At 56.6% G+C, this 21,014-nt stretch overlaps 1 protein-coding gene and 1 non-coding gene across 2 annotated transcripts; both read right to left on the bottom strand.

The window, feature by feature from the left end:
- Positions 1-105: 105 nt before the first annotated feature.
- On the bottom strand, positions 106-8,117 carry DUS3L (dihydrouridine synthase 3 like). Its single transcript, XM_073017063.1, has 13 exons — positions 7,936-8,117; positions 6,522-6,810; positions 5,688-6,212; positions 4,832-4,873; positions 4,334-4,486; positions 3,892-4,008; positions 3,598-3,663; positions 2,039-2,149; positions 1,727-1,823; positions 1,459-1,534; positions 572-760; positions 348-476; positions 106-241 (listed from the first exon to the last, which is right to left on the bottom strand). Exons 1-13 carry the CDS (start codon positions 8,031-8,033, stop codon positions 169-171), a joined length of 1,965 nt encoding a protein of 654 aa, XP_072873164.1. The 5' UTR covers positions 8,034-8,117; the 3' UTR covers positions 106-168.
- On the bottom strand, positions 7,324-7,430 carry LOC119622996 (U6 spliceosomal RNA). The gene has a single exon (XR_005239504.1). It is a non-coding gene; the product is annotated as a U6 spliceosomal RNA (small nuclear RNA).
- Positions 8,118-21,014: the final 12,897 nt, after the last annotated feature.

Raw genomic sequence — 21,014 nt, 5'->3', positions numbered from 1 at the left:
CACAAGCAGCACCCAGCTTGGGGCAGGGCCCGTGGAGGCGGCCAAGAGGTTTGGGGAAGATGGGGGCCAAGGAGGGGCTGCTTCAGGGTCACAGAAAGGCCTGGATTTTAAAAGAATAAAATTTATTGTACTCTCCTCGCCCCACGGTGCCCCTGGGAAAGCCTGCGGCTACTTGTACGCGTTGGCCTTGTGCTTCGGCAAGAAAACGAAGTTGGGGGGCACTGGTCCAAGGAGCATCTCACTGTGGGAGGGCAGGCGGAAAGCAAGGTCAGGCCCAGGGCCTGCAAAGCACCCTCCATGACCCAGGGCCCCGACTCCAGCCCTGCAACTCCAGCCCACACAGGCACCTGATGCGGATCCAGTCGGCGGCCTTCTGGCTGGCCATCAGCGTCTCCAGGTAGTCACGGCCCAGGTAGTAGGGCGGCCGCTCGTTGATCCTCTGTGGGAGCCGTTCCAGCAGCCCCACGGGCACGTACCTGCAGGCAGGCGGGCAGGCAGCAGAACAGGCTTGAGTCAGCCCTAGCCAGCCGCGGCCCATGCGCCGCCCACCCCAGCCAGCCCCAGTGCCCACCGGCACAGGAAGGACAGCCACTCGAGCAGGAAGCGTCGGGTCTTCTCCACACCCTGCGTGTCCGAGCCCCAGTGCTCCAGGCCGTAGTTGGTAAAGTCCCGCAGGATGTCCAGGCGCTCGGACGACGAGATGTCCCAGTGCCGCTGCTCCTTGATCTCCGTGAACAGCCACGGCTTGAGCAGGGCGCCACTGTGGGACAGGCGACGATCAGTGGGCCCAGCCACCAGCCTGCCTGGGATCGTGTGGCCCCTGCTTCCCTGGCCTGGCCAGAGCCGGAGCCCAGACCACGAAACCTACTAAGCCTAGTAAGCCTCCCGGCTGTGTGCACACAACCTTCAAAGCCCAGGACTTTCTTTTTTTCTTTTCTTTTTTTTTTAGACAGAGTCTGGCTCTGTTGCCTAGGCTGGAGTGCAGTGATAAGATGTCGGCTCACTGTACAACCTCCATCTCCCAGATTTAAGCAATTCTGCCTCAGTCTCCCTAGTAGTTGGGATTACAGGCGTGTACTACCACACCTGGCTAATTTTTGTATTTTTAGTAGAGATGGGGTTTCACCATGCTGGCCAGGCTGGTCTTGAACTTCTGACCTCAAATGATCGGCCTGCCTCGGCCTCCCAAAGTGCTGGGATTACAGGGGTGAGCCAGCACACCTGGCCAAAGCCCAGGACTTTCAACCCACCATAATCAGATCCCATGGCAGCAGCCATTTTCAGTCCTCTCTGCCGCAACACAGCTGCGGCTCCTAACATCACTCTCTGCCCCTCCCAACTTGGGACCAACAGCCCGCCACAGAGCGGGGCGGTGCGGGGGACGGCGTGTCGGGTTCGGGGCACTGCTGCTGTGCATGAAGATGGAGCTGCATCTCTGTAACATCCCTGGGCACTCACCGGGCAATCATGATCCCGGTGACACCAGTCTGCATGGCGCGGTTGGCATCCTCAAATGACAAGATGTCCCCATTTCCTGAGAAGACAGAGGCTGGGGTCTCAGGGAGACACGGGCAGGTGGGACCCTGGGGGTCTCCCCACCAGCCCTTCAGTTTTGGCTGACCCAGTGGCCCCCATTAGGGTGGTAGGAGGGGGTCCCAGGTGGGAAGGCAAACAGCCCAGAGTGACCGGGGTGGTAGGGAGGGAGGTGGCTTCCCGGAGCACCCACCGAACAGGGGCATGGGGCTGGCGGCCTTCACGCACTCCTCGATGTACTGCCAGTCAGCTAGCTTGGTGTAGCGCTGCTCCCGAGAGCGGCCGTGGAGCTGGGGGAGAAGCCGCCACGCAGGGTAGGAGGCAGAGAGTGAGACGCAGAGAGAAAGAGACCGAGAGAGCCAGGCTGAGAGGGACAGAGAGAGACAGAGGCGGAGACAGAGGGAGGTGCGGAGGTGAACAGGGAGGGATGGGAGGAGAGGAGCCGTTAGGAAGGGACGCGGGGTCGACCCCGAGACCCTGATGCCCGAGGCGTCCCAAGACCCACCGTGACGAGTGCCACACCCCAGTCCCGCAGCTCGGGCAGCAGGCGGTGCGCCAGGTTCACACGCTCCTGGACGCCTGTGCGGATCTTCACAGTCAGTGGCACATCCAACACCTACAGGATGGTGGGAGGTGGTGGGAGACGGTGGGATGTGGTGGGAGGTTGTGGGAGACACTGGGAGGTGGTGGGAGGTGGTGGGAGACAGTGGGAGGTGGTGGGAGGTGGTGGGAGACGGTGGGAGGTGGTGGGAGACGGTGGGAGGTGGTGGGAGGTGGTGGGAGACAGTGGGAGGTGGTGGGAGGTGGTGGGAGACGGTGGGAGGTGGTGGGAGACAGTGGGAGGTGGTGGGAGACGGTGGGAGGTGGTGGGAGGTGGTGGGAGACAGTGGGAGGTGGTGGGAGGTGATGGGAGACACTGGCAGACGGTGGAATGTGGTAGGAGGTGGTGGGATATGGTGGGAGGTGATGGGAGATGGTGGGAGACAGTGGGAGGTGGTGGGAGATATTGGGAGATGGTGGAATGTGGTAGGAGGTGGTGGGAGATGGTAGGAGATGGTGGGAGGTGGTGGGAGATGGTGGGAGGTGGTGGGAGACACTGGGAGGTGGTGGGAGGTGATGGGAGATGGTGGGAGACAGTGGGAGGTGGTGGGAGATATTGGGAGATGGTAGAATGTGGTAGGAGGTGGTGGGAGATAGTGGGAGATGGTGGGAGGCAGTGGGAGGTGGTGAGAGATGGTGGGAGGTGATGGGAGACACTGGGAGACGGTGGAATGTGGTGGGAGATGGGAGACGGTGGGAGGTGGTGGGAGATGGTGGGAGGTGGTGGGAGGTGATGGGAGACATTGGCAGACGGTGGAATGTGGTAGGAGGTGGTGGGAGATGGTAGGAGATGGTGGGAGATGGTGGGAGATGGTGGGAGGTGGTGGGAGGTGGTGGGAGACGGTGGGAGGTGGTGGGAGACGGTGGGAGGTGGTGGGAGGTGATGGGAGGTGGTGGGAGGTGATGGGAGACATTGGCAGATGGTGGAATGTGGTAGGAGGTGGTGGGAGATGGTGGGAGATGGTGGGAGATGATGTGAGATGGTGGGAGGTGGTGGGAGGTGATGGGAGACACTGGCAGACGGTGGAATGTGGTAGGAGGTGGTGGGAGATGGTGGGAGACGGTGGGAGGTGGTGGGAGGTGGTGGGAGATGGTGGGAGGTGGTGGGAGGTGATGGGAGACACTGGCAGATGGTGGAATGTGGTAGGAGGTGGTGGGAGATGGTGGGAGGTGGTGGGAGGTGGTGGGAGATGGTGGGAGGTGGTGGGAGATGGTGGGAGGTGGTGGGAGGTGATGGGAGACATTGGCAGACAGTGGAATGTGGTAGGAGGTGGTGGGAGGTGGTGGGAGGTGATGGGAGACACTGGCAGACGGTGGAATGTGGTAGGAGGTGGTGGGAGATGGTGGGAGATGGTGGGAGGTGGTGGGAGGTGGTGGGAGGTGGTGGGAGGTGGTGGGAGGTGGTGGGAGGCAGGGCCTGGGGGAGTTGTTTGGGAGCCAATGTGGGGATGTGGCTGGCCATACTTGATTCATGCCACGAACGATCTGCTGGAACTTGGTCGAGCGATTCATGAGGGCACAGCCCCCGCCCTGGAAGAGACAGGCAGGTGGAGGGAGGGCAGGACCCGGGCCACCCCAAGACCACTCACCCCTGCTGCCCGGAGGCCCCCGCCAGGAGATGTCAACCCGCAGGAAAGGCAGGGGCTCCAGGCCCACACTTGGGCCCAAACCCCTGACCCTCCACCCATGACATCGCCGGCTGGCCCAGTGCCTCCCTGCCCAGATGGGGAAACCAAGGCACACGTCCGGGGCCACTACCTTCTTGTACACGAGGTCGATGGGGCAGCCGACGTTGATGTCCACAAAGTCCACCTCCACGGTGCGGCTCAGCAGCTCGGCGCACTTGGTCATGGTGTCAGGGAAGGCGCCCTCCAACTGCAGGTAGGCAGTGGCAGAACGGGGGGTGAGGGCAGAGTCTCAACGGTCCCCACTTGGCCGTTCCCTCCCCACTGGGGGGCCCTGAGCCAGCAGCCTCTTCTCTCGGGCCCTCCCTGGAAGGAGCCAAGGTCTGTCTGTAAGGCACTGGTCCCCGGCCACGGCCATCGGTCCCCAGAGGTGGATCAGGGCACCACCCCCATTCCCCCATTCCACAGCTGAGGCCACGGGGTCGAGGAGGCAACCAGGGCAGACCTGGAACCTGGCTCTGAGACAGCGCAGTCGAGGGCCCCTCCGCTCTCCCTCCCTCGGGGCGGGCACTGACCTGGACGCCAAAGATGTCCTCGCACTGGTGGCGTTTGAGCAGGGCCCACTCGGACATCTGGCCCTGCAGCAGGTTGGTGCAGACGGCCATCTCTCCGCATGTCACGTCCGCCCCGAAGCGCTTGCAGATCCGTCGGAAGGGCAGGTTCCCACACTGAGGGGGGAGCAGAAGACACATATGCTCATGTATACACGCGCACACACAAACACCCAACACACAAACACACACCACACACAGACACACACACACACCACGCACACAGACACACACACACACCACGCACACAGACATACACACACACACACAACCCACACACACAGACATACATACACAAACACACACACAAACACACACACACACACACACACACACACACACAGCCAAATCCTGAATATGCGCCCCAGCCCCACAATCCAGCAGGTGGGGAGACACTCAGCCCTGCTGGAATGACCACACTGCCACCCTGCCACCCCAGCAGCCACCTGACCCAGGTCTTACCGTGGTGAGGGGGGCCAGGTAAAGTTTGCCACCGATGTCCAGCTGGAGGAAAAAGTAATACAAGTGAAGCTTGGGCCTCCACCCCAGCTGCTGAGGCCCTGGACCTCCCTTCTTCCCACAGTCTAGGACACACTTGGCCCTGGCCCCAATGGCCTGGCTCCTTTTCTGGGCCTCTGCAGGTGCCAATCAACCCTTCATCAGGAATGTTCTTTTCCTCACCGTCTCCTCCACTGGAAAGCTTCTACTGAACCATCCAAACCCAGCTGCAATGCCCCCTCTTCCAGGAAGCCTTCCATATTGTCCCCTGCTGCCCAACCGTGACCCTGTGGGACTGAGAGTGTGCCCAGCTTTTTTTTTTCCCCCCCCAGATGCAGTCTTGCTCTGTCACCCAGGCTGGAGTGCAGTGGCACAATCTTGGCTCGATGCAACATCCGCCTCCTGGGTTCAAGCGATTCTCCTGCTTCAGCCTCCTGAGTAGCTTGAATTACAGGCGCCCGCCACTATGCCCGGCTAATTTTTGTATTTCTAGTAGAGACGCGGTTTCACCATGATGGCTAGGCTGGTCTCGAACTCCCGATCTCAAATAATCTGCCTGCCTCAGCCTCCCAAAGTGTTGGGATTACAAGTGTGAGCCACCGCGCCCGGCCCTGTCCAGCTCTTTCTGTCACCACCAGAGTGGGACCTCCTGAAGGCTGGGCCCAGGACAGAGCACAGAGAGGGAGACTTAGCTGGGAGCTCCTTCAAGGCACAGCCTCTGACTCCCAGGGAGCTAGAACAGGAACGTGGACACAGCTGGTGCCTAATAGATGCACACCAGATGGCCAGGTCTGCTACTGACATTGTCCACAATACGTACCCGCTTCTTCTCACAGGGCCGCAGCCTGACCACGTCTTCATCCGTCAGGGGCCCGCAGGTCCGCACGGGGCTGCTAGGAGGGGTGCTAGTACCCAGCCCTGTGGGGACCTGCTGAGCGCCACAGTTGTCCTGCCTGGGAGCACCCTCGGCTGCCGTGCCCTCGGGTACAGCAGCAGCAGGTGTGGGGCCCGGCGGCTGGCCCTGGCTGAACCGGCGCAGGGCCTGCTCAGCTCGCTCGAAGCGGACCTCGCGCTTCCGCAGCTGCTGCTGCAGGCCTTTGTCCAGGCCGTTGCGGACGGGCGGGGGCTGGGCCCCGCGGGCCGCCAACTCCTCCCGCACCAGGTTCTGTCCCTCGGGCCCCAGATGGGCCCCTGCGAAGCGGCAGGTCACGCCGTAGGGGCACCGGCCGAAGGTCTGGAAGAGCACACAGTGGGGGCCCAGGTCTGCCGGTTTGGTCTCCAGGTAGCGCCGCACGTCGTGCAGGAAGCGGCAGCGATCTCCGAAGAAACACTTAGCAGCCGACTCCTGCGGGGAAACAGGGAAGGAGTGAGGGAGGACAGGGAGACCCCGGGGCAGCCCAGCAGTCAGGGGTTCAAACTCTAGGTCACCCCTCCTGGCTCTGGGTCCCTGAGCAAGTCAGGCACCTCAATGTGCCTCTGCCTCTCCATTGGTACAATAAGAACAATGACAAACCCCACAATATATCCCGAGGAGGATGAAGACGGAATGGCATCAGAGCAAGCTCACTGCTCACTGCTGAAGGCCCAGGAGCTTTGTAACAATTCCCCACCGCCAGGAAACACCCGGCAGGAATGCTCACGTGGCCGCACTCGCCTGGATCAGGGAGGGGCACAGCCTGTTCTTGTCGTAGTGTGTGGGCTTCACATGAGGCCGGCCCTTGTTTTGTCCCCGGGCCCTCTTCTGAGTCTGCGGCTGCTCCCTGGGCTCTGCTGCCTCCTCCGTCTGCCCGTCCTCCGTCTGTCCATCCTCCAGTCGGATCCGCTTAGCCTCAGGCTCAGCCAGGTCATTGCCAGCTGAGTCTCCTACCTCCGTTTCCCGGCAAGGCTTCTCCTGCCCTTTGGCTTCCAGGAATTGGTGAAACTGCTCCTTGGTGGTGAGGTATCTGCCGACAGACAGGGAAAGGAAAACTCTCTAAACGTAGAGTCAATAAACACTAGGGAAAGGAGGCTAGAACCACTTGCCCGTGCTTAAATCCTTCTGCTGATGGGGAGCTCACTACTTAAGAACCAGCCAGCTTCCAGCCTGGGAGCCCCTCAGGGCCTCAAAAAAGATCTATTTCATCTCTGGGTCCTCACTGTCCAAAGTGTTGCGCGAAACTATTTTTTTTTTTTTTTTGAGACGGAGTCTCGCTCTGTCGCCCAGGCTGGAGTGCAGTGGCCGGATCTCAGCTCACTGCAAGCTCCGCCTCCCGGGTTTACGCCATTCTGCTGCCTCAGCCTCCCGAGTAGCTGGGATTACAGGCGCCCGCCAACTCACCCGGCTAGTTTTTTGTATTTTTAGTAGAGACGGGGTTTCGCCATATTAGCCAGGATGGTCTCGATCTCCTGACCTCGTGATCCACCCGTCTCGGCCTCCCAAAGTGCTGGGATTACAGGCTTGAGCCACCGCGCCCGGCCAAAATATGGAACGCTTCACGAATTTGCGTGTCATCCTTGCGCAGGGGCCATGCTAATCTTCTCTGTATCGTTCCAATTTTAGTCTATGTGCTGCCCAAGCGAGCACTGCGCGAAACTATTATCAGGTTCAGTCAAGAACGTCCCTGCGGAAGCTAGGCTAAGAAAAACTACAATTCCCAGCATGCCTTGAAGCGGAGTCTAAGCCGCCACATTTCCCTGCACGCCTTTCGGCCCTTCAAACACCGCAAGCCCCAGCACGCCCCACGGCACTCACTCCAAACCCAGGACCCGCCATTAACCGCCGCTGGAGGAGCACATGCGCCGTATGTCCATATGCAGGGACTACAATCCCCAGTATGCACCGCGGGCCTGGCCTCAAATCCCACCTGCCCTAGCATGCACGTGGTGTCCTTCGCGCAAGTGACGGTCCCCAACGTGCACGATCTCGGATGCCTCCGCTGACCACGCTGCAGGCGGAAGAACGGTCCAGAATGAAGAACCGATGGCTTCTCGCCCTTAGCCGCTGCCTAATTTCCCGGCATGCACAGCTTGGGCCACGCTATGGGTGCCGGAAAGGGCCCTTGAACTTCCCTCCTGCCCCGGCGACTCACTGAGGCTTAATGGGCGCCACTCCCCGTTCCAACGCTCCGGCTCCTGAGTCGCCACCACCACCGTTCTCTAGAGGGGCCTCCGCCGTTCCCTCCGCCATCGGCGCCCCTCACGCCCGTTCTGGAGTGTGGCGGGAAGGCCTTCCGGGTCACGCGTGTCTTCCCTGCTTGTGCTGGGGAAGTGCGCATGCTCGTGTCGTTCCAATGACGCCATTGCGCGCCCGTGACGCAACGCGGGGGCGGGGTGCCTGTACATGGGTGGAGCCTCAGATCCTATATAAACTAGAGCCTGGCCGCTTGCAAATTGAACTGCAATCAGCTTCTGGACTCATGAAGGCTACTTGTTAGGGTGTTTTGGGTGGGGGGGGTTTGTCTTTATTCTGTTTGAAACGGTCTTGTTCTATCGCCCAGGCTGGAGTGCAGTGGTACGATCACGACTCACTGCAGCCTCTTCCTGGGCTCAAGCGATCCTCCCACTTCAGCCTCCCGAGTAGCTGCGTCTACAGATATGCACCAATAGGCCTGGCTAATTTTTAAATTTTCTGTAGAGACGAGGTTTCGCCAGGTTGCCCAGGCTGATCTCGAACTCTTGGGCTCAAGCGATTCTCCCACTTTGGCCTCCCAAGCATTGGGATTACAGGCGTGAGCCATGGTTCCCAGCCCCTACTAGGGTTTTTAAAAATGTAAATTAGGGGTCGGGCGCGGTGGCTCACACCTGTAATCCCAGCACTTTGGGAGGCCGAGGCGGGCGAATCACCTGAGGTCAGGAGTTTGAGACCAGCCTAGACAACCTGGCGAAACCCCATCTCTACTAAAAATATAAAAAATTAGCTGGGCGTGGTGGCACATGTCTCTCATCCCAGCTACTTAGGAGGCTGAGGCAGGAAAATCGCTTGAACCAGGGAGGTGGAGGTTGCAGTGAGCTGAGATCACACCATTGCACTCCAGCTTGAGTGACAGAGCGAGACTGCTTCCAAATAAATAAATAAATAAGGCCGGATGTGGTGGCTCACGCCTGTAATCCCAGCAATTTGGGAGGCGGAGGCAGGCAGATCACCTGAGGTCAGGAGTTCGGGACCAGCCTGGACAACATGGCAAAACCCTATCTCTACTAAAAATACAAAAATTAGCCAGGCGTGGTAGTGTGCGCCTGTAATCCCAGCTACTCAGGAGGCTGAGGCAGGAGAATTGCTTGAACCCGGGAGGAGGAGGTTACGGTAAGCCAAGATGGGGCCACTTCACTCCAGCCTGGGCGACAAAGCAAGACTCCATCTCAAAAAAAAAAAAAAAAAAAAAGTAAATTACACTACTTTTATGTAGGGCATTAGTTTCAACAAATAATTAGTTGAGCGTCTGTCTGCCAGATGCTGTGGTAGATGCTGGGGGTGTGGTAGTAAACAAAACGGAGAAATCATTGCTTTTAAGAGCTCACTTGGGAGTCGGAAACACAGACAAAAACATAATACTCCTCGGAATTTGGGGGATTGGTTCCAAGACCGCTCATACCAAAATCCGCGTATACTCAAGTTCCCCAGTCGCCCAACGGAATCCCTGTATAGGAAAAATCCGCCCTTCGTATCCGCAGGTTTCCCTTCCCGCCTCCGCATTTGGTAGGGGTTAAAGAACCCGCGGATACGGATGGCCAACTGTATTTTATTTTTTAAAGACTATTTATGGCCGGGCGCGGTGGCTCAAGCCTGTAATCCCAGCACTTTGGGAGGCCGAGACGGGCGGATCACGAGGTCAGGAGATCGAGACCATCCTGGCTGACACGGTGAAACCCCGTCTCTACTAAAAAATACAAAAAACTAGCCGGGCGAGGTGGCCGGCGCCTGTAGTCCCAGCTACTCGGGAGGCTGAGGCAGGAGAATGGCGTGAACCCGGGAGGCAGAGCTTGCAGTGAGGTGAGATCTGGCCACTGCACTCCAGCCTGGGCCACAGAGCAAGACTCCGTCTCAAAAAAAAAAAAAGACTACTTATAAGTGGTTGGATGCAGTTCAAACCCGAGTTGTTCGAGAGTCAACTGTACATAAGTAAATTAAACCGCAAGAGAGGAGGTAATAAAGCAGTAAGGTGGATTTGGAATTCTACCCTTGGCTGTTGGGTTTTTTTTTTTTTTTGAGACGCAGTCTCCGTCTGTCGCCCAGGCTGGAGTGCAGTGGCGCAATCTCGGCTCACTGCAAGCTCCGCCTCCTGGGTGCACGCCATTCTCTTGCCTCAGCCTCCCAAGTAGGTGGGACTACAGGTGCCCGCCACCACGCCCGGCTAGTTTTTTTGTATTTTTAGTAGAGACGGGGTTTCACCGTGTTAGCCAGGATGTTCTTGAGCTCCTGACCTCGTGATCCGCCCGCCTCGGCCTCCCAAAGTGCTGGGATTACAGGCATGAGCCACTGTGCCCGGCCTTTCTTTTTCTTTTTTTTTGGTAAGAGGAAATCTGGCTCTGTCGCCCAGGCTGGAGTGCAGTGGCGCGATCTCGGCTGTTTGCAACCTCCACCTTTCCGGTTCAAGGGATTCTCCTGCCTCAGCCTCCCAGGTAGGTGGGATTACAGACACCCACTACCATGCCTGGCTAAGTTTTGTATTTTTAGTACAGATGGGGTTTCATCATGTTGGGCAGGCTGGTCTTAAACTCCTGGCCTCAAGTGACGCGCCTGCCTTGGCCTCCCAAAATGCAGGGATTACAGGCGTGAGTCACTCTGCCCAGCTAAATTTTAATTGTTTTTGAGAGACAGAGTTTATTTATTTAAATTTATTTATTTACTTATTTAAAAAATAGATTTATTTATTTTTTGAGGCAGAATCTTGCTCTGTTGCCCAGGCTGGAGTACACTGGTGCAATTATAGGTCACTGCTGCGGTTGCAGTTGTAAATAGGCTGGCCAGGGAAGGCTTCCTGGGGAAGGTCATGTTTGAGAGTATTTGGAAGAGCTGCGGGAGAGAGTTGTAGGGATATCAGAGAGAAAGTGTCCCAGGTGGAGGGAACAGCCAGTGCAAAGGCCCTGAGGCAGGAGGAAAAGTCCTGGCATGTTGGAGGAACATTGAGGAGGCCCATGTGGTTGGAGCAGACAGTCCAAGGGGGAGAGAAAGAGGAAGCCAGGGAAGGGAGGTGAAAAGATGAGGGTTTTGCAGGACTCAGTGAGCTTCGAGAAGGACTTGGGCTTTCATCATATGTGAGTGAAATGAGAGTCACAGAAGGCTGTGCGCCAAGGAAAGCTGGACCTACTCAGCATTTGTCAGAGTCCCCACCAAGCCCTGTTGTACCCCCTAAAGCTCCCTATTCCTGGAGAAGGTTTGGTGTGCACAGGCAATTCAGGGCTCTGGACTCAACCAGGTTTGAATCCCTGCCCCTCTACTTACCAGCTGGAACCATTGGGCATCTCATTTAGCCTTTCTCACACCCCAGTCACCTCATCAATAAAATGGGGCAGATAAAACTATCTCCCTTAGGCCGGGCGCGGTGGCTCACGCCTGTAATCCCGGCACTTTGGGAGGGCGAGGCGGGCGGATCACGAGGTCAAGAGATCAAGACCATCCTGGCCAATATGGTGAAACCCCGTCTCTACTAAAAATACAAAAATTAGCCGGGCTTGGTGGCACACACCTGTAATCCCAGCTACTTGCGAGGCTGAGGCAGGAGAATCACTTGAACACGGGAGGTGGAACTTGCAGTGAGCCAAGATCGTGCGACTACACTCCAGCCTGGTGACACAGAGAGACTCTGTCTCAAAAAAAAAAAAAGGGGGAAACTGAGGCCCAAAGAGGGAAGGGATTTGCCCGAGGCCACAACTGGCTTGGAACATGCTTTTCTAAGACCTGGGAGAAAGTGGAGGGGAGAGCGGGCATTTTGTCTTCCATCTCTGGCCTCGGCTGCCCTCTGTAGGACAATCTGGGAACAAAACGGTGGAACCTGGGAATCTAAAACTGGAAAAGGCCGGGCACCTTGGCTTAATGCTGTAATCCTAGCCCTCTGGAGACAGGATGATCGCTTGAGGCCAGGCGTTCCGGACCAGCAGCCTTGGCCACTTAGAGAGGAGACCTCTTCTCTGGAAAAAAATTGAAAAACTAGCTGGGCATCGTGGCATGCATCTGTGGATCCATCTACTCGGGAGGCTGAGGCAGGAGGATTGCTTGAGACTGGGAGGTCGATGCTGCAGTGAGCTATGATCGTGCCACTGCACTCCAGCCTGGTCAACAGAGTGAGACCCCATCTCTAAAAATAAATAAATGGCTAGGTGCAGTGGCTCATGTAGTCCCAGTACTTTGGGAAACCGAGGCGGTTGAGTCATTTGAGGCCAGAAGTTCAAGACCAGTCTGGGCAACATGTTGAAACCCTGTCTCTACTAAAACTACACAAAAATTAGCCAGGTATGGTGGCGGGTGCCTGTAATCCCAGGTACTGGAGTGGCTGAGGCATGAGAATCACTTGAACCCCAGAGGCGGAGGTTGCAGTGAGCTGAGATCGTGCCACTGCACTCCAGCTTGGACAACAAAGTGAGATCCTGTCTCAAATAAAAAAATAAAAAATATTATATATATATATATATAAATAAAAATTAAAAATAAATCATTAAAACCAGAAGAAACCAAAGTAGTCAGGGTGAGACTTTTTTTTTTTAGATTAAGTCTCACTCTTGTCGCCCAGGCTGGAGTGCAATGGCACAATCTCAACTCACTGCAACCTTTGCCTCCTGGGTTCAAGCCATTCTCCAGCCTCAGTCTCCTGAGTAGCTAGGATTACAGGCACCCACCACCACGCCCAACTAATTTTTGTATTTTTAGTAGAGACAGGGTTTCACTATGTTGGCCAGGCTGGTCTCGAACTCCTGACCTCAGGCGATCCGCCTGCCTTGACCTCCCAAAGTGCTGGGATTACAGGTGTGAATCACCGCACCTGGCTGGGGTGAGACTTCTTGTCCATCTGGGCTTGTCCACCATCCAGGGATGGGTACTCCTCCCTCCAGGGGTGCCCATCCATTCCCCTCTGAGGTTCTCCACTTTTCTTTCTCATCATGTCACCACTACCCCAGACAGCTTTGAAGAGACAATTGTCAGATGGCGGAAACTGAGGCCCACAAAAGGCAACCTCAGGAATGTGGCCTCCTCTCTCTGGGCCTCAGCCTTGAAGAAGAGATCTCCCAGGGCTGCCTGGCTCTGCCCTGTGATAACTCCACCTCCTCAGTGTAAGGCAATCCCAGAAGGCTTCCTGTAGGAGGAGGGCTGTGGATTGGCCATTGCCAAGTATGATATTAATATGAATAAAATAACATCAACTGTTTACTATTATGTATTATCATTTATTATTATTATTATATTGTTATTATTATTTTTGAGACAGAATCTCACTCTGTCACCTAGGCTGGTGTGCAGTGGCCCGATCTTGGCTCACTGCAACCTCTACCTGCTGGGTTCAAGCAATTCTCCTGCCTCAGCCTTCCGAGTAGCTGAGACTACAGGCACATGCCACCACGCTTGGCTAATTTTTTGTAGTTTTAGTAGAGACTGGGTTTCACCATGCTGGCCAGGCTTGTCTCGAACTCCTGACCTCGTGACCTGCCCACTTCAGCCTCGCAAAGTTCTGGGATTACAGTCGTGAACCACTGCGCCTGGCCATTATTATATTATTATAGTGGTATCATATTGTTTACCGGTAGCTGAATAATTATTGAACACTTTCTGTGTACTAGGTCCCATTCTAAGTCTTCTTTTTCTTCTTCTTCTTTTTTTTTTTTCCCCCGGAAACAGGGCCCCGGCTGGAGTGCAGTGGCAGGATCGTAGCTCACTGCAGCCTCGAACTCATAAGGTTAAGTGATCTTCCTGTCTTAGCCTCCCAAGTAACTCGGATTGCAGGCTCATGCCACCTTGCCTGGCTAAATTTTCTATTTTTCCTATAGATGGGATCTTGCTGTGTTGCTTGGGGTGGTCTTGAACTTCTGGCCTCATGCAATCAAGCAGAAAGAATTGGAGGCTGGAGCCAGGCGCAGTGGTTCATGCCTGTCATCCCAGCACTTTGGGAGATCGAGGTGAGTGGATCATGAGGTCAGGAGTTCGAGACCAGCCTGGCCAACATAGTGAAACCCTGTCTCTACTAAAAATACAAAAATTAGCCAGGCACGGTGGTGCGCACCTGTAGTCCCAGCTACTCAAGAGGCTGAGAGGGGAGAATCCCTTCAACCAGGGAGGTGGAGGTTGCAATGAGCCGAGATCATGCCATTGCACTCCAGCCTGGGTGACAGAGAGAGACTCCCTTTCAAAAAAAAAAAAAAAAAAAAAAAAAGAGTTGGAGGCTGGGTGTGGTGGCTCAACCTGTAATCCCAGCACTTTGGGGAGGCCAAGGCGGGCAGATCACGAGATCAGGAGTTCAAGACCAACCTGGCCAACATAGTGAAACCCTGTCTGTACTAAAAATACAAAAATTAGCCAGGCATGTTGGTGTGCACCAAGTCCTAGCTACTTGGGAGGCTGAGGCAGGAGAATCGCTAGAACCTGGGAGGCAGAAGTTGTGGTGAGCCAAGATCATGCCACTGCCCTCCAGCCTGGGCAACAGAGCAAGACTCCGTCTCAAACACACACACACACACACACACACACACACACACACACACACACACACAACAAAAATTAGCCAAGCATGGTGGCACACCCCTGTAATCCCAGCTGCTTGGGAGGCTGAGGCATGAGAATCGCTTGAACCCGGGAGGTGGAGGCTACAGTAAGCTGAGATCGGGCCACCGCACTCCAGTCTGAATGACAGAGCTAGACTCTGTCTCAAAAAAAACACCTCCCTGACTGTCGCCTGCTCAGAGTGGGTTCAGTGCCCACTTTGGGCTCTGTGGCTTTCTTTCTTTTTTTTTTTTTTAGACAGAGTCTCACTCTGTTGCCCACGCTGGAGTGTGGTGGTGCAGTCTCAGCTCACAGCAACCTCTGCCAACTTGGTTCAAGTGATTCTCCTGCCTCAGCTTCCCTAGTAGCTGGGATTACAGGCATGCGCCACAACACCTAGCTAATTTTTGTATTTTTAGTAGAGACGAGGTTTTGCCATGTTGGCCAGGCTGGTCTCGAACTCCTGGCCTCAAATGATCCACCCGCCTCGGGCTCCCAAAGTGCTGGGATTACAGTCGTGAGCCACCACACCTGGCTTGGGCTCTGCAGCTTTCTGAATGGCCCCCGATCAGGGCGCCAGCAGGACTGGGGATGCCTGGCCACGTGCCCGTCTTTCCCACTGGATGATGAGCCCAAAGAGTGTGGGAAACGGGCTTAGCTTAGTCACTTTGTGTCCCCAGCGCCCAGCACAGGGTCTGGTACACAGGCGGTGTTCCACGGACACTTGCTGAGTGAATACGTCTTACCATGACGGGGGAAACTGAGGCACAAGGCAACAGAGCCTGCTCTAGAGAATCCCACCTTCACTGAGGCTGGGGGAGGGGGCTGAGGGCTTCCCAAGGGGCCTGGCTCAAGCTATTGGTGTCACTGTACAGTGTGTGGGGACATTGAGGAATATGCACCCCAATCCCGGACCAGGCCTGGACCATCCTTGACTAACCTGGAGGAAGCAGGATGGAGGTCAGTGGTCCTGGGGCCCCTGAGCAGGTAGGGAGACTGAGGCACCCAGGTAGGGGTGGAGCAGGACTCAACTGGTGGTTTTTTGTTCAGTCGCCAGCTGGTTCTTTCTCTCTCTCTCTTTTTCTCTCTCTCTCCCCCTTATCTTTCCTTCCTTCCTTCCTTCCTTCCTTCCTTCCTTCCTTCCTTCCTTCCTTCCTTCCTTCTCTCCCTCCCTCCCTCCCTGCCTCCTCCCCTCCCCTCCCCTCGCCTCCCCTCCCCTCCTTCTTTCTTTCTTTCTTTTTTATTACTATTTTTCCAGACGGAGTCTCGCTCTGTCACCCAGGCTGGAGTGTGGTGGCGCGATCTCGGCTCACTGCAACCACCTCCTCCCGAGTTTAAGCGATTCTCCTGCCTCAGCCTTCTAAGTAGCCAGGCTTACAGGTGCCCGCCACCATGCCCAGCTAATTTTTTGTAGTTTTAGTAGAGACGAGGTTTCACCATATTGGCCAGACTGGTCTCAAACTCCTGACCTCAAGTGATCCACCCACCTCGGCCTCCTAAAGTGCTAGGATTACAGGCGTGAGCCACCGTGCCCGGCCACTGTTTCTTTCTTTTTAGAGACAGGATCTTGTTATTCCACCCAGGCTGGAGTGCAGTGGCATGATCTCGGCTCAATGCAGTCTCAACTTCCTGGGCTCAAGTAATCCTCCTGCCTCAGCCTCCTGAGTCGCTGGGACCGCAGGCGCCCACCACCATGCCTGGCTAATTTCTGGTTTTTTTGTAGAGATAGGGTCTCATCATGCTGTCCTGGCTGGTCTCAAACTCTTGGGTTCAAGCAATCCTCCCACCTCAGCCTCCCAAAGTGCTGGGATTACAGACATGAGCCACTGTGCCCAACCTATTCTTCCTGTTTCTAACCCAGAAAACATTTCTTGTTCTTTCTGTATTTCTTTTTCTCTGTGACCTTCTCGAATCGCTCTCGAATTTTTCTCTGCATCTCTGCCTCTCTCTAGCTCCCCCTCCCTCCATGCTCCTCAGCCTTTCCCCCACTCTGTGTTCGCCTCTTGCCCTCTCTGCAGCCCTCTCACCCAGGCCGGATGGGGGTGGCATCGGCAGGGCAGGTGCGGCCCCGGGCTCAGTGCCCGACGCTGCCGCGGCCGCCCCGGATTTGTGGCTGCGACTCCTTTATCTGTGGCTGCAGCTGCTCCTTATCTCCTGGCTTCAGGACAGGAGCCCGGGATTAGGGCAGCCCGGGCCAAGGACGCGAGATGGCAAGGCGGGCGGGTGGGTGGGAGGTGGCAGAGAGCGGGGGAGCCGGGTGCGAGCGCGTGTCCCTGAGTGTGTGTGCGTGTGGGAGCCAGACTGCGGTGGATGCGTGACTTGGGGGAGGCCTGTGTGTGCCATTGTGTGTCTGCATGATTGTGTGTCTGTTGTGTTATGAAGGTGCATGAGGGATTGTGTACATACCTTGGTGGCTGTGGCCTGTGTAGGACTCTGTGTGTGTGTGTGTGTGTGTGTGTATGTGTGTGTGTGGCTGTGCATGAATGTTGGTGTCACTGTGAGTTCTTGAGAAGAGCCGCTCAGCCACTGCTGTGTACCACACAAGACCGCCCAACCCCAGCCCAGCTCCTTGCTTGCTCCCCAGTCCCCATTCCCCTGCCTTGGCCTCCTTGGTTGGCCTGATGGTTTTCCCACCTTGCTGACCTAAGTCCCCCAGGGACTGGACCGTTGACCTGTGGCTGTAAACGGCCCTGTGGGGACAGCTGCTGGCCCTGTTTTTACCATCCTCGCCTGGAACAGGCCGGCCCCTTCCTGCCGCCCACAGGCCTTCAGGGTCCCATCCCCGCCTGGTGGGCTCCTCCCCCAGCTGCTGGGGACCTTGCTCGGGGCCAGCCTGACCCCCGCCCAGGGGTGTGTCTCCAGCTCTGTGTCCTGCCTGAGCTGAGGCCTCTGTGTGGGCTCAGCATGGTCTGGGCTGGGGCGAGAGTGACTTTGTTGAATCAGTAGCCCCAAAGCATCGTTTTGGGGGAGTCCTGAGCTGCCCCGCTGTCCTGGGTAAGTCCCTTTCCCTCTCCACGGGAGAGTGACAGCACCCACCTCCAAGGCTCTGATGACATATTGCGTGCCCAGTGCTGGGCACAGAACAAACTTGGGAGCCATTTGGCAGATGGGGAAACTGAGGCCCCATGAGCTCAGTCACCAACACAATGGGGGCCGGGGTGGTGCGCAGTGTGCAGGGATGGCCAGTGCTCCAGCCAGGGGACACAGTGGGCATCCAGCCACCTCCACCCCCACAGGACTGGTCCCTGGGGGTCTCGAGGTGCAGCCCAAACCCCCGGAACCTGGCCCAACTCCTGACGCTAAGATGGAAACTTCTCCAGCAGCCAAGTCTGAGTCTTGGCCAGGGGCCCCCGGCCTCCCAGAACCTCTGCCCTGGAGTCTCCACCGAGAACAGATCACTCCCTTTGGGAGCAGTGGCCTCCCGGGGAGGGCAGGGGGCCAGCCCCCGGGGAGGACAGGGGTGGAGCATGGTACAGTCATCCAACCTCACTTTGCAGCTTTTTCCTTACTTGTGACCTTAGGTTAGGGGCTTGACCTCTCTGATCCCTGAGTTTCACGACCACCAAGTGGGCACAGAGCAGGCGGAGGTGGGGCTGAGTGTTGCCAGGAGTTACCTGGGGGAGACGTCTGAGGAGACAGCGAACGAGTGGAACTAATTTCCAAGCAAACACCAGAAAGGGCAGGCAGGCTTTGGGGTGTGGTTTTCAGCCACCCCTGCACAGTCCCACCCCTGCCTCGGCCTTGATCCTGACGCCAGCAGGCTTGAATCAGTCAAAGAGGTCAGGTGCCTGGGCCAGACACGGTGGCCCATGCCTGTAATCCCAGCACTTTGGGAGGCCGCGACGGGAGGATCGCTTCAGCCCAGGAGTTGGAGACCAGCCTGGGCAACACAGCAAGACTCCATCTCTCTAAAAAACTAAGAAATTAACTGGGTGCAGTGGTGCACATCTGTAGTCCCAGCTACACGGAGGCTGAGGTGGGAGGATCGCTTAAGCCCAGGAGGTCGAGGCTGCAGTGAGCTATGATGGTGCCACTGCACTCCAGCCTGGGTGACAAAGTGAGACCCTGTCTCCAGAAAGAAAGAAAGAAAAAGGTCAGGTGCCTGTTGGTGCCTTCCTGCTCCTCTCTGAGCCTCAGTTTCCACATATCTGTGCTCTGGGAAGACCACAGATCCTGCCCACGGGCTGCACTTGAAGAGAGAAAGGCTCAGTACTTGGCGACATCCGGCCCGCCCTGCGGCAGCCCAAGCCTGGGACAAAAAAGATTTAAAAATAAAGCATTGTAAATACCCATGTTTCCTGCAAATAGAGCCAGCCTCTGAATTCCCTGGCCTCCCGGGCAGCCAAGCCCAGACAATTTCTTGGAAAGGGATGGAATTCAGAGGACTGGTTTTTTAGTTTTTTTGGGGGGACAGGGTCTCGCTCTGTCACCCATGCTGGAGTGCAGTGGTACCATCATAGCTCACTGCAGCCTTGACCTCCTGGATTGGGGTCCTCCTGCCCCAGCCTCCCAAATAGCTGGAAATATAGGCATGTACCACCACGCCTGGCTAATTTGAAAAAAAAAAAAACATTATTTTGTAAAGATGGGGGTCTCCGGATGTTGCCCAGGTTGGTCTCGAACTCCTGGCCTCCATTGATTCTCCTGCCTCAGCCTCCCAAAGCCCTGGGATTTCAGGCATGAGCCACCATGTCTACCTCACAGAGGGGTGTCCTTAATGGAGAGTCCTGGTCCCTGGGGTTCCTTTCTGGGATGGGGGTGGAGGAATCCTGGAGGGCCCCGTGCGTCCCTGTGCACCTCAGTTCCTGGCTTCGGTGTGGGTCAGCGAGTGTGATAGGGTGTCTGTCACCGCCTGTCACAGGGGGTGAGATAGTGTGTGGGTCGGTGACAGAGAGAGTGTGCGGGTGATTTGGGAGGGTGTTAGGATGGAAGGAACTGTGTTTCTGGTGTCACCACACAGGGCTGGCCCTGAGCAAGGCAGGGTCTCCGTGTCCCCAGGTACGACGGGGTCTCTGTCCACGTGTGTGGGTGTTTCAGCGTGTGTGTCCCTGACTGGAATGGCTGTAGCTGGGCGTGGGTCCTCGCGTCCCCACCCACTGTGTCCCGCCCCGCCCCCCACCTTGGCCCCGCCCCCACCTTGGCCCCGCCCCTAGCGTCTCTCCCCAATCCCAGAGGAAGAACCAAGTCTTTCAAGTTGCTGTTGCCGGGGCAACCGTTTTACAAGCATCCACATGGTGGGCACATGTGTGTGTGTCCTGCTCTCCATGTGTCTGCTCGACCCCCGCCCCCATGGCCCCTAGCCGCGGCGGGGAGGGGGGCACAGGCGGTGTGGGGTGAGCGGGAGGCGGCCGAGGGGCAGCTGGTGACAGCTTAATGATGGAGGGCTGGGGTGGGGGTGGGCTCCTGGCCGGGCTGTGTGTGTGCAGGGGTGGCTGTGCCTCCCAGACGGGGCCCGGGGTGTGTGTGTGTGTACTAACCAGTGCCAGGCAGCATGGGGGTGTGTAAGGATCTGCTAAGAGTGTGTGTGTGTGTGTCAGGGGCTGAGTGAACCCCAGGTCTGTGGGCATGAGTGCATTCAGAAGGGCGTGGGGTAAGGAAGGACGCCCGCAGGAGAGTGTACGCGTGTCCTTGTGAGATAACCGTGGAGGGGTTGTGTCAGTGTGTGTCTGCGTGTGAGGACCCGAGGGTGGGGCAGGATGTGACTGTGTAGGAATGTCTGTGCTCACTAGGGCGTCTAGGTTTGTGTGAGAAGGAGAGATAGGCCGGGCATGGTGGCTCACGCCTCTAATCCCAGCACTTCGGGAGGCCGAGGCGGGCGGATCACGAGGTCGAGAGATCGAGACCATCCTGACCAACATGGTGAAACCTCTCTACTAAAAATACAAAAATTACCTGGGCGTGGTGGTGCGCGCCTGCAATCCCAGCTACTTGGGAAGCTGAGGCAGGATAATGCTTGAACCCGGGAGGCGAAGGTTGCAGTGAGCCAAGATTATGCCATTGCACTCCAGCCCGGGCGACAGAGCAAGACTCTGCCTCAAAAAAAAAAAAAAAAAAAAGAGAGAGAGATGGCAGGGGGTGTGACCCCACCAGGAACAAAGGTTTGAGGGTGTGTTTTTGAGGTCAGGGTGTCTGTGTGTCACTGTGAATGGCTTCCTGGGAGTGAACATTTGGGAACACCAGTAATCCCAGACATTGGGACATCATTCCCCACTTGCCAGGCTTACTCACTTACTCACATTTACTCATTACTTATACAAGCTTATTCACACGCATTCAATCCTTACTAGAACGCAGTGAAGAGCTACTAGTAATACCGTTACAAGTGGGGAAACTGAGGCACGGGGGGGCAGGCCCAAGGCCACACAGAACACAGATCCCTGTTATCTTCCGTCCTAGATCTGGGAACAGACTGCCACTTCTCTGACACAGGCCCGTTCTCTCGTCCCCCCACCCACAAACTCACATTCCAGCACGCATCCCGCG

This window comes from Chlorocebus sabaeus, chromosome 6 (genome assembly GCF_047675955.1).
Source record: "Chlorocebus sabaeus isolate Y175 chromosome 6, mChlSab1.0.hap1, whole genome shotgun sequence".
NCBI classification, from domain to species: domain Eukaryota; kingdom Metazoa; phylum Chordata; class Mammalia; order Primates; family Cercopithecidae; genus Chlorocebus; species Chlorocebus sabaeus.
This window is presented reverse-complemented; position numbering and strand designations above follow the sequence as displayed.

Excerpts from the sequence above, each read along its gene's own strand:
- DUS3L (XM_073017063.1), bottom strand. The coding sequence starts at position 8,033 with ATGGCGGAGGGAACGGCGGAGGCCCCTCTAGAGAACGGTGGTGGTGGC. Across the intron at positions 1,824-2,038 it reads GGGGTGTGGCACTCGTCACG|CTCCACGGCCGCTCTCGGGA; the intron begins GTGGGTCTTGGG and ends CTTCTCCCCCAG. Across the intron at positions 477-571 it reads TGGCTGTCCTTCCTGTGCCG|GTACGTGCCCGTGGGGCTGC; the intron begins GTGGGCACTGGG and ends GCCTGCCTGCAG.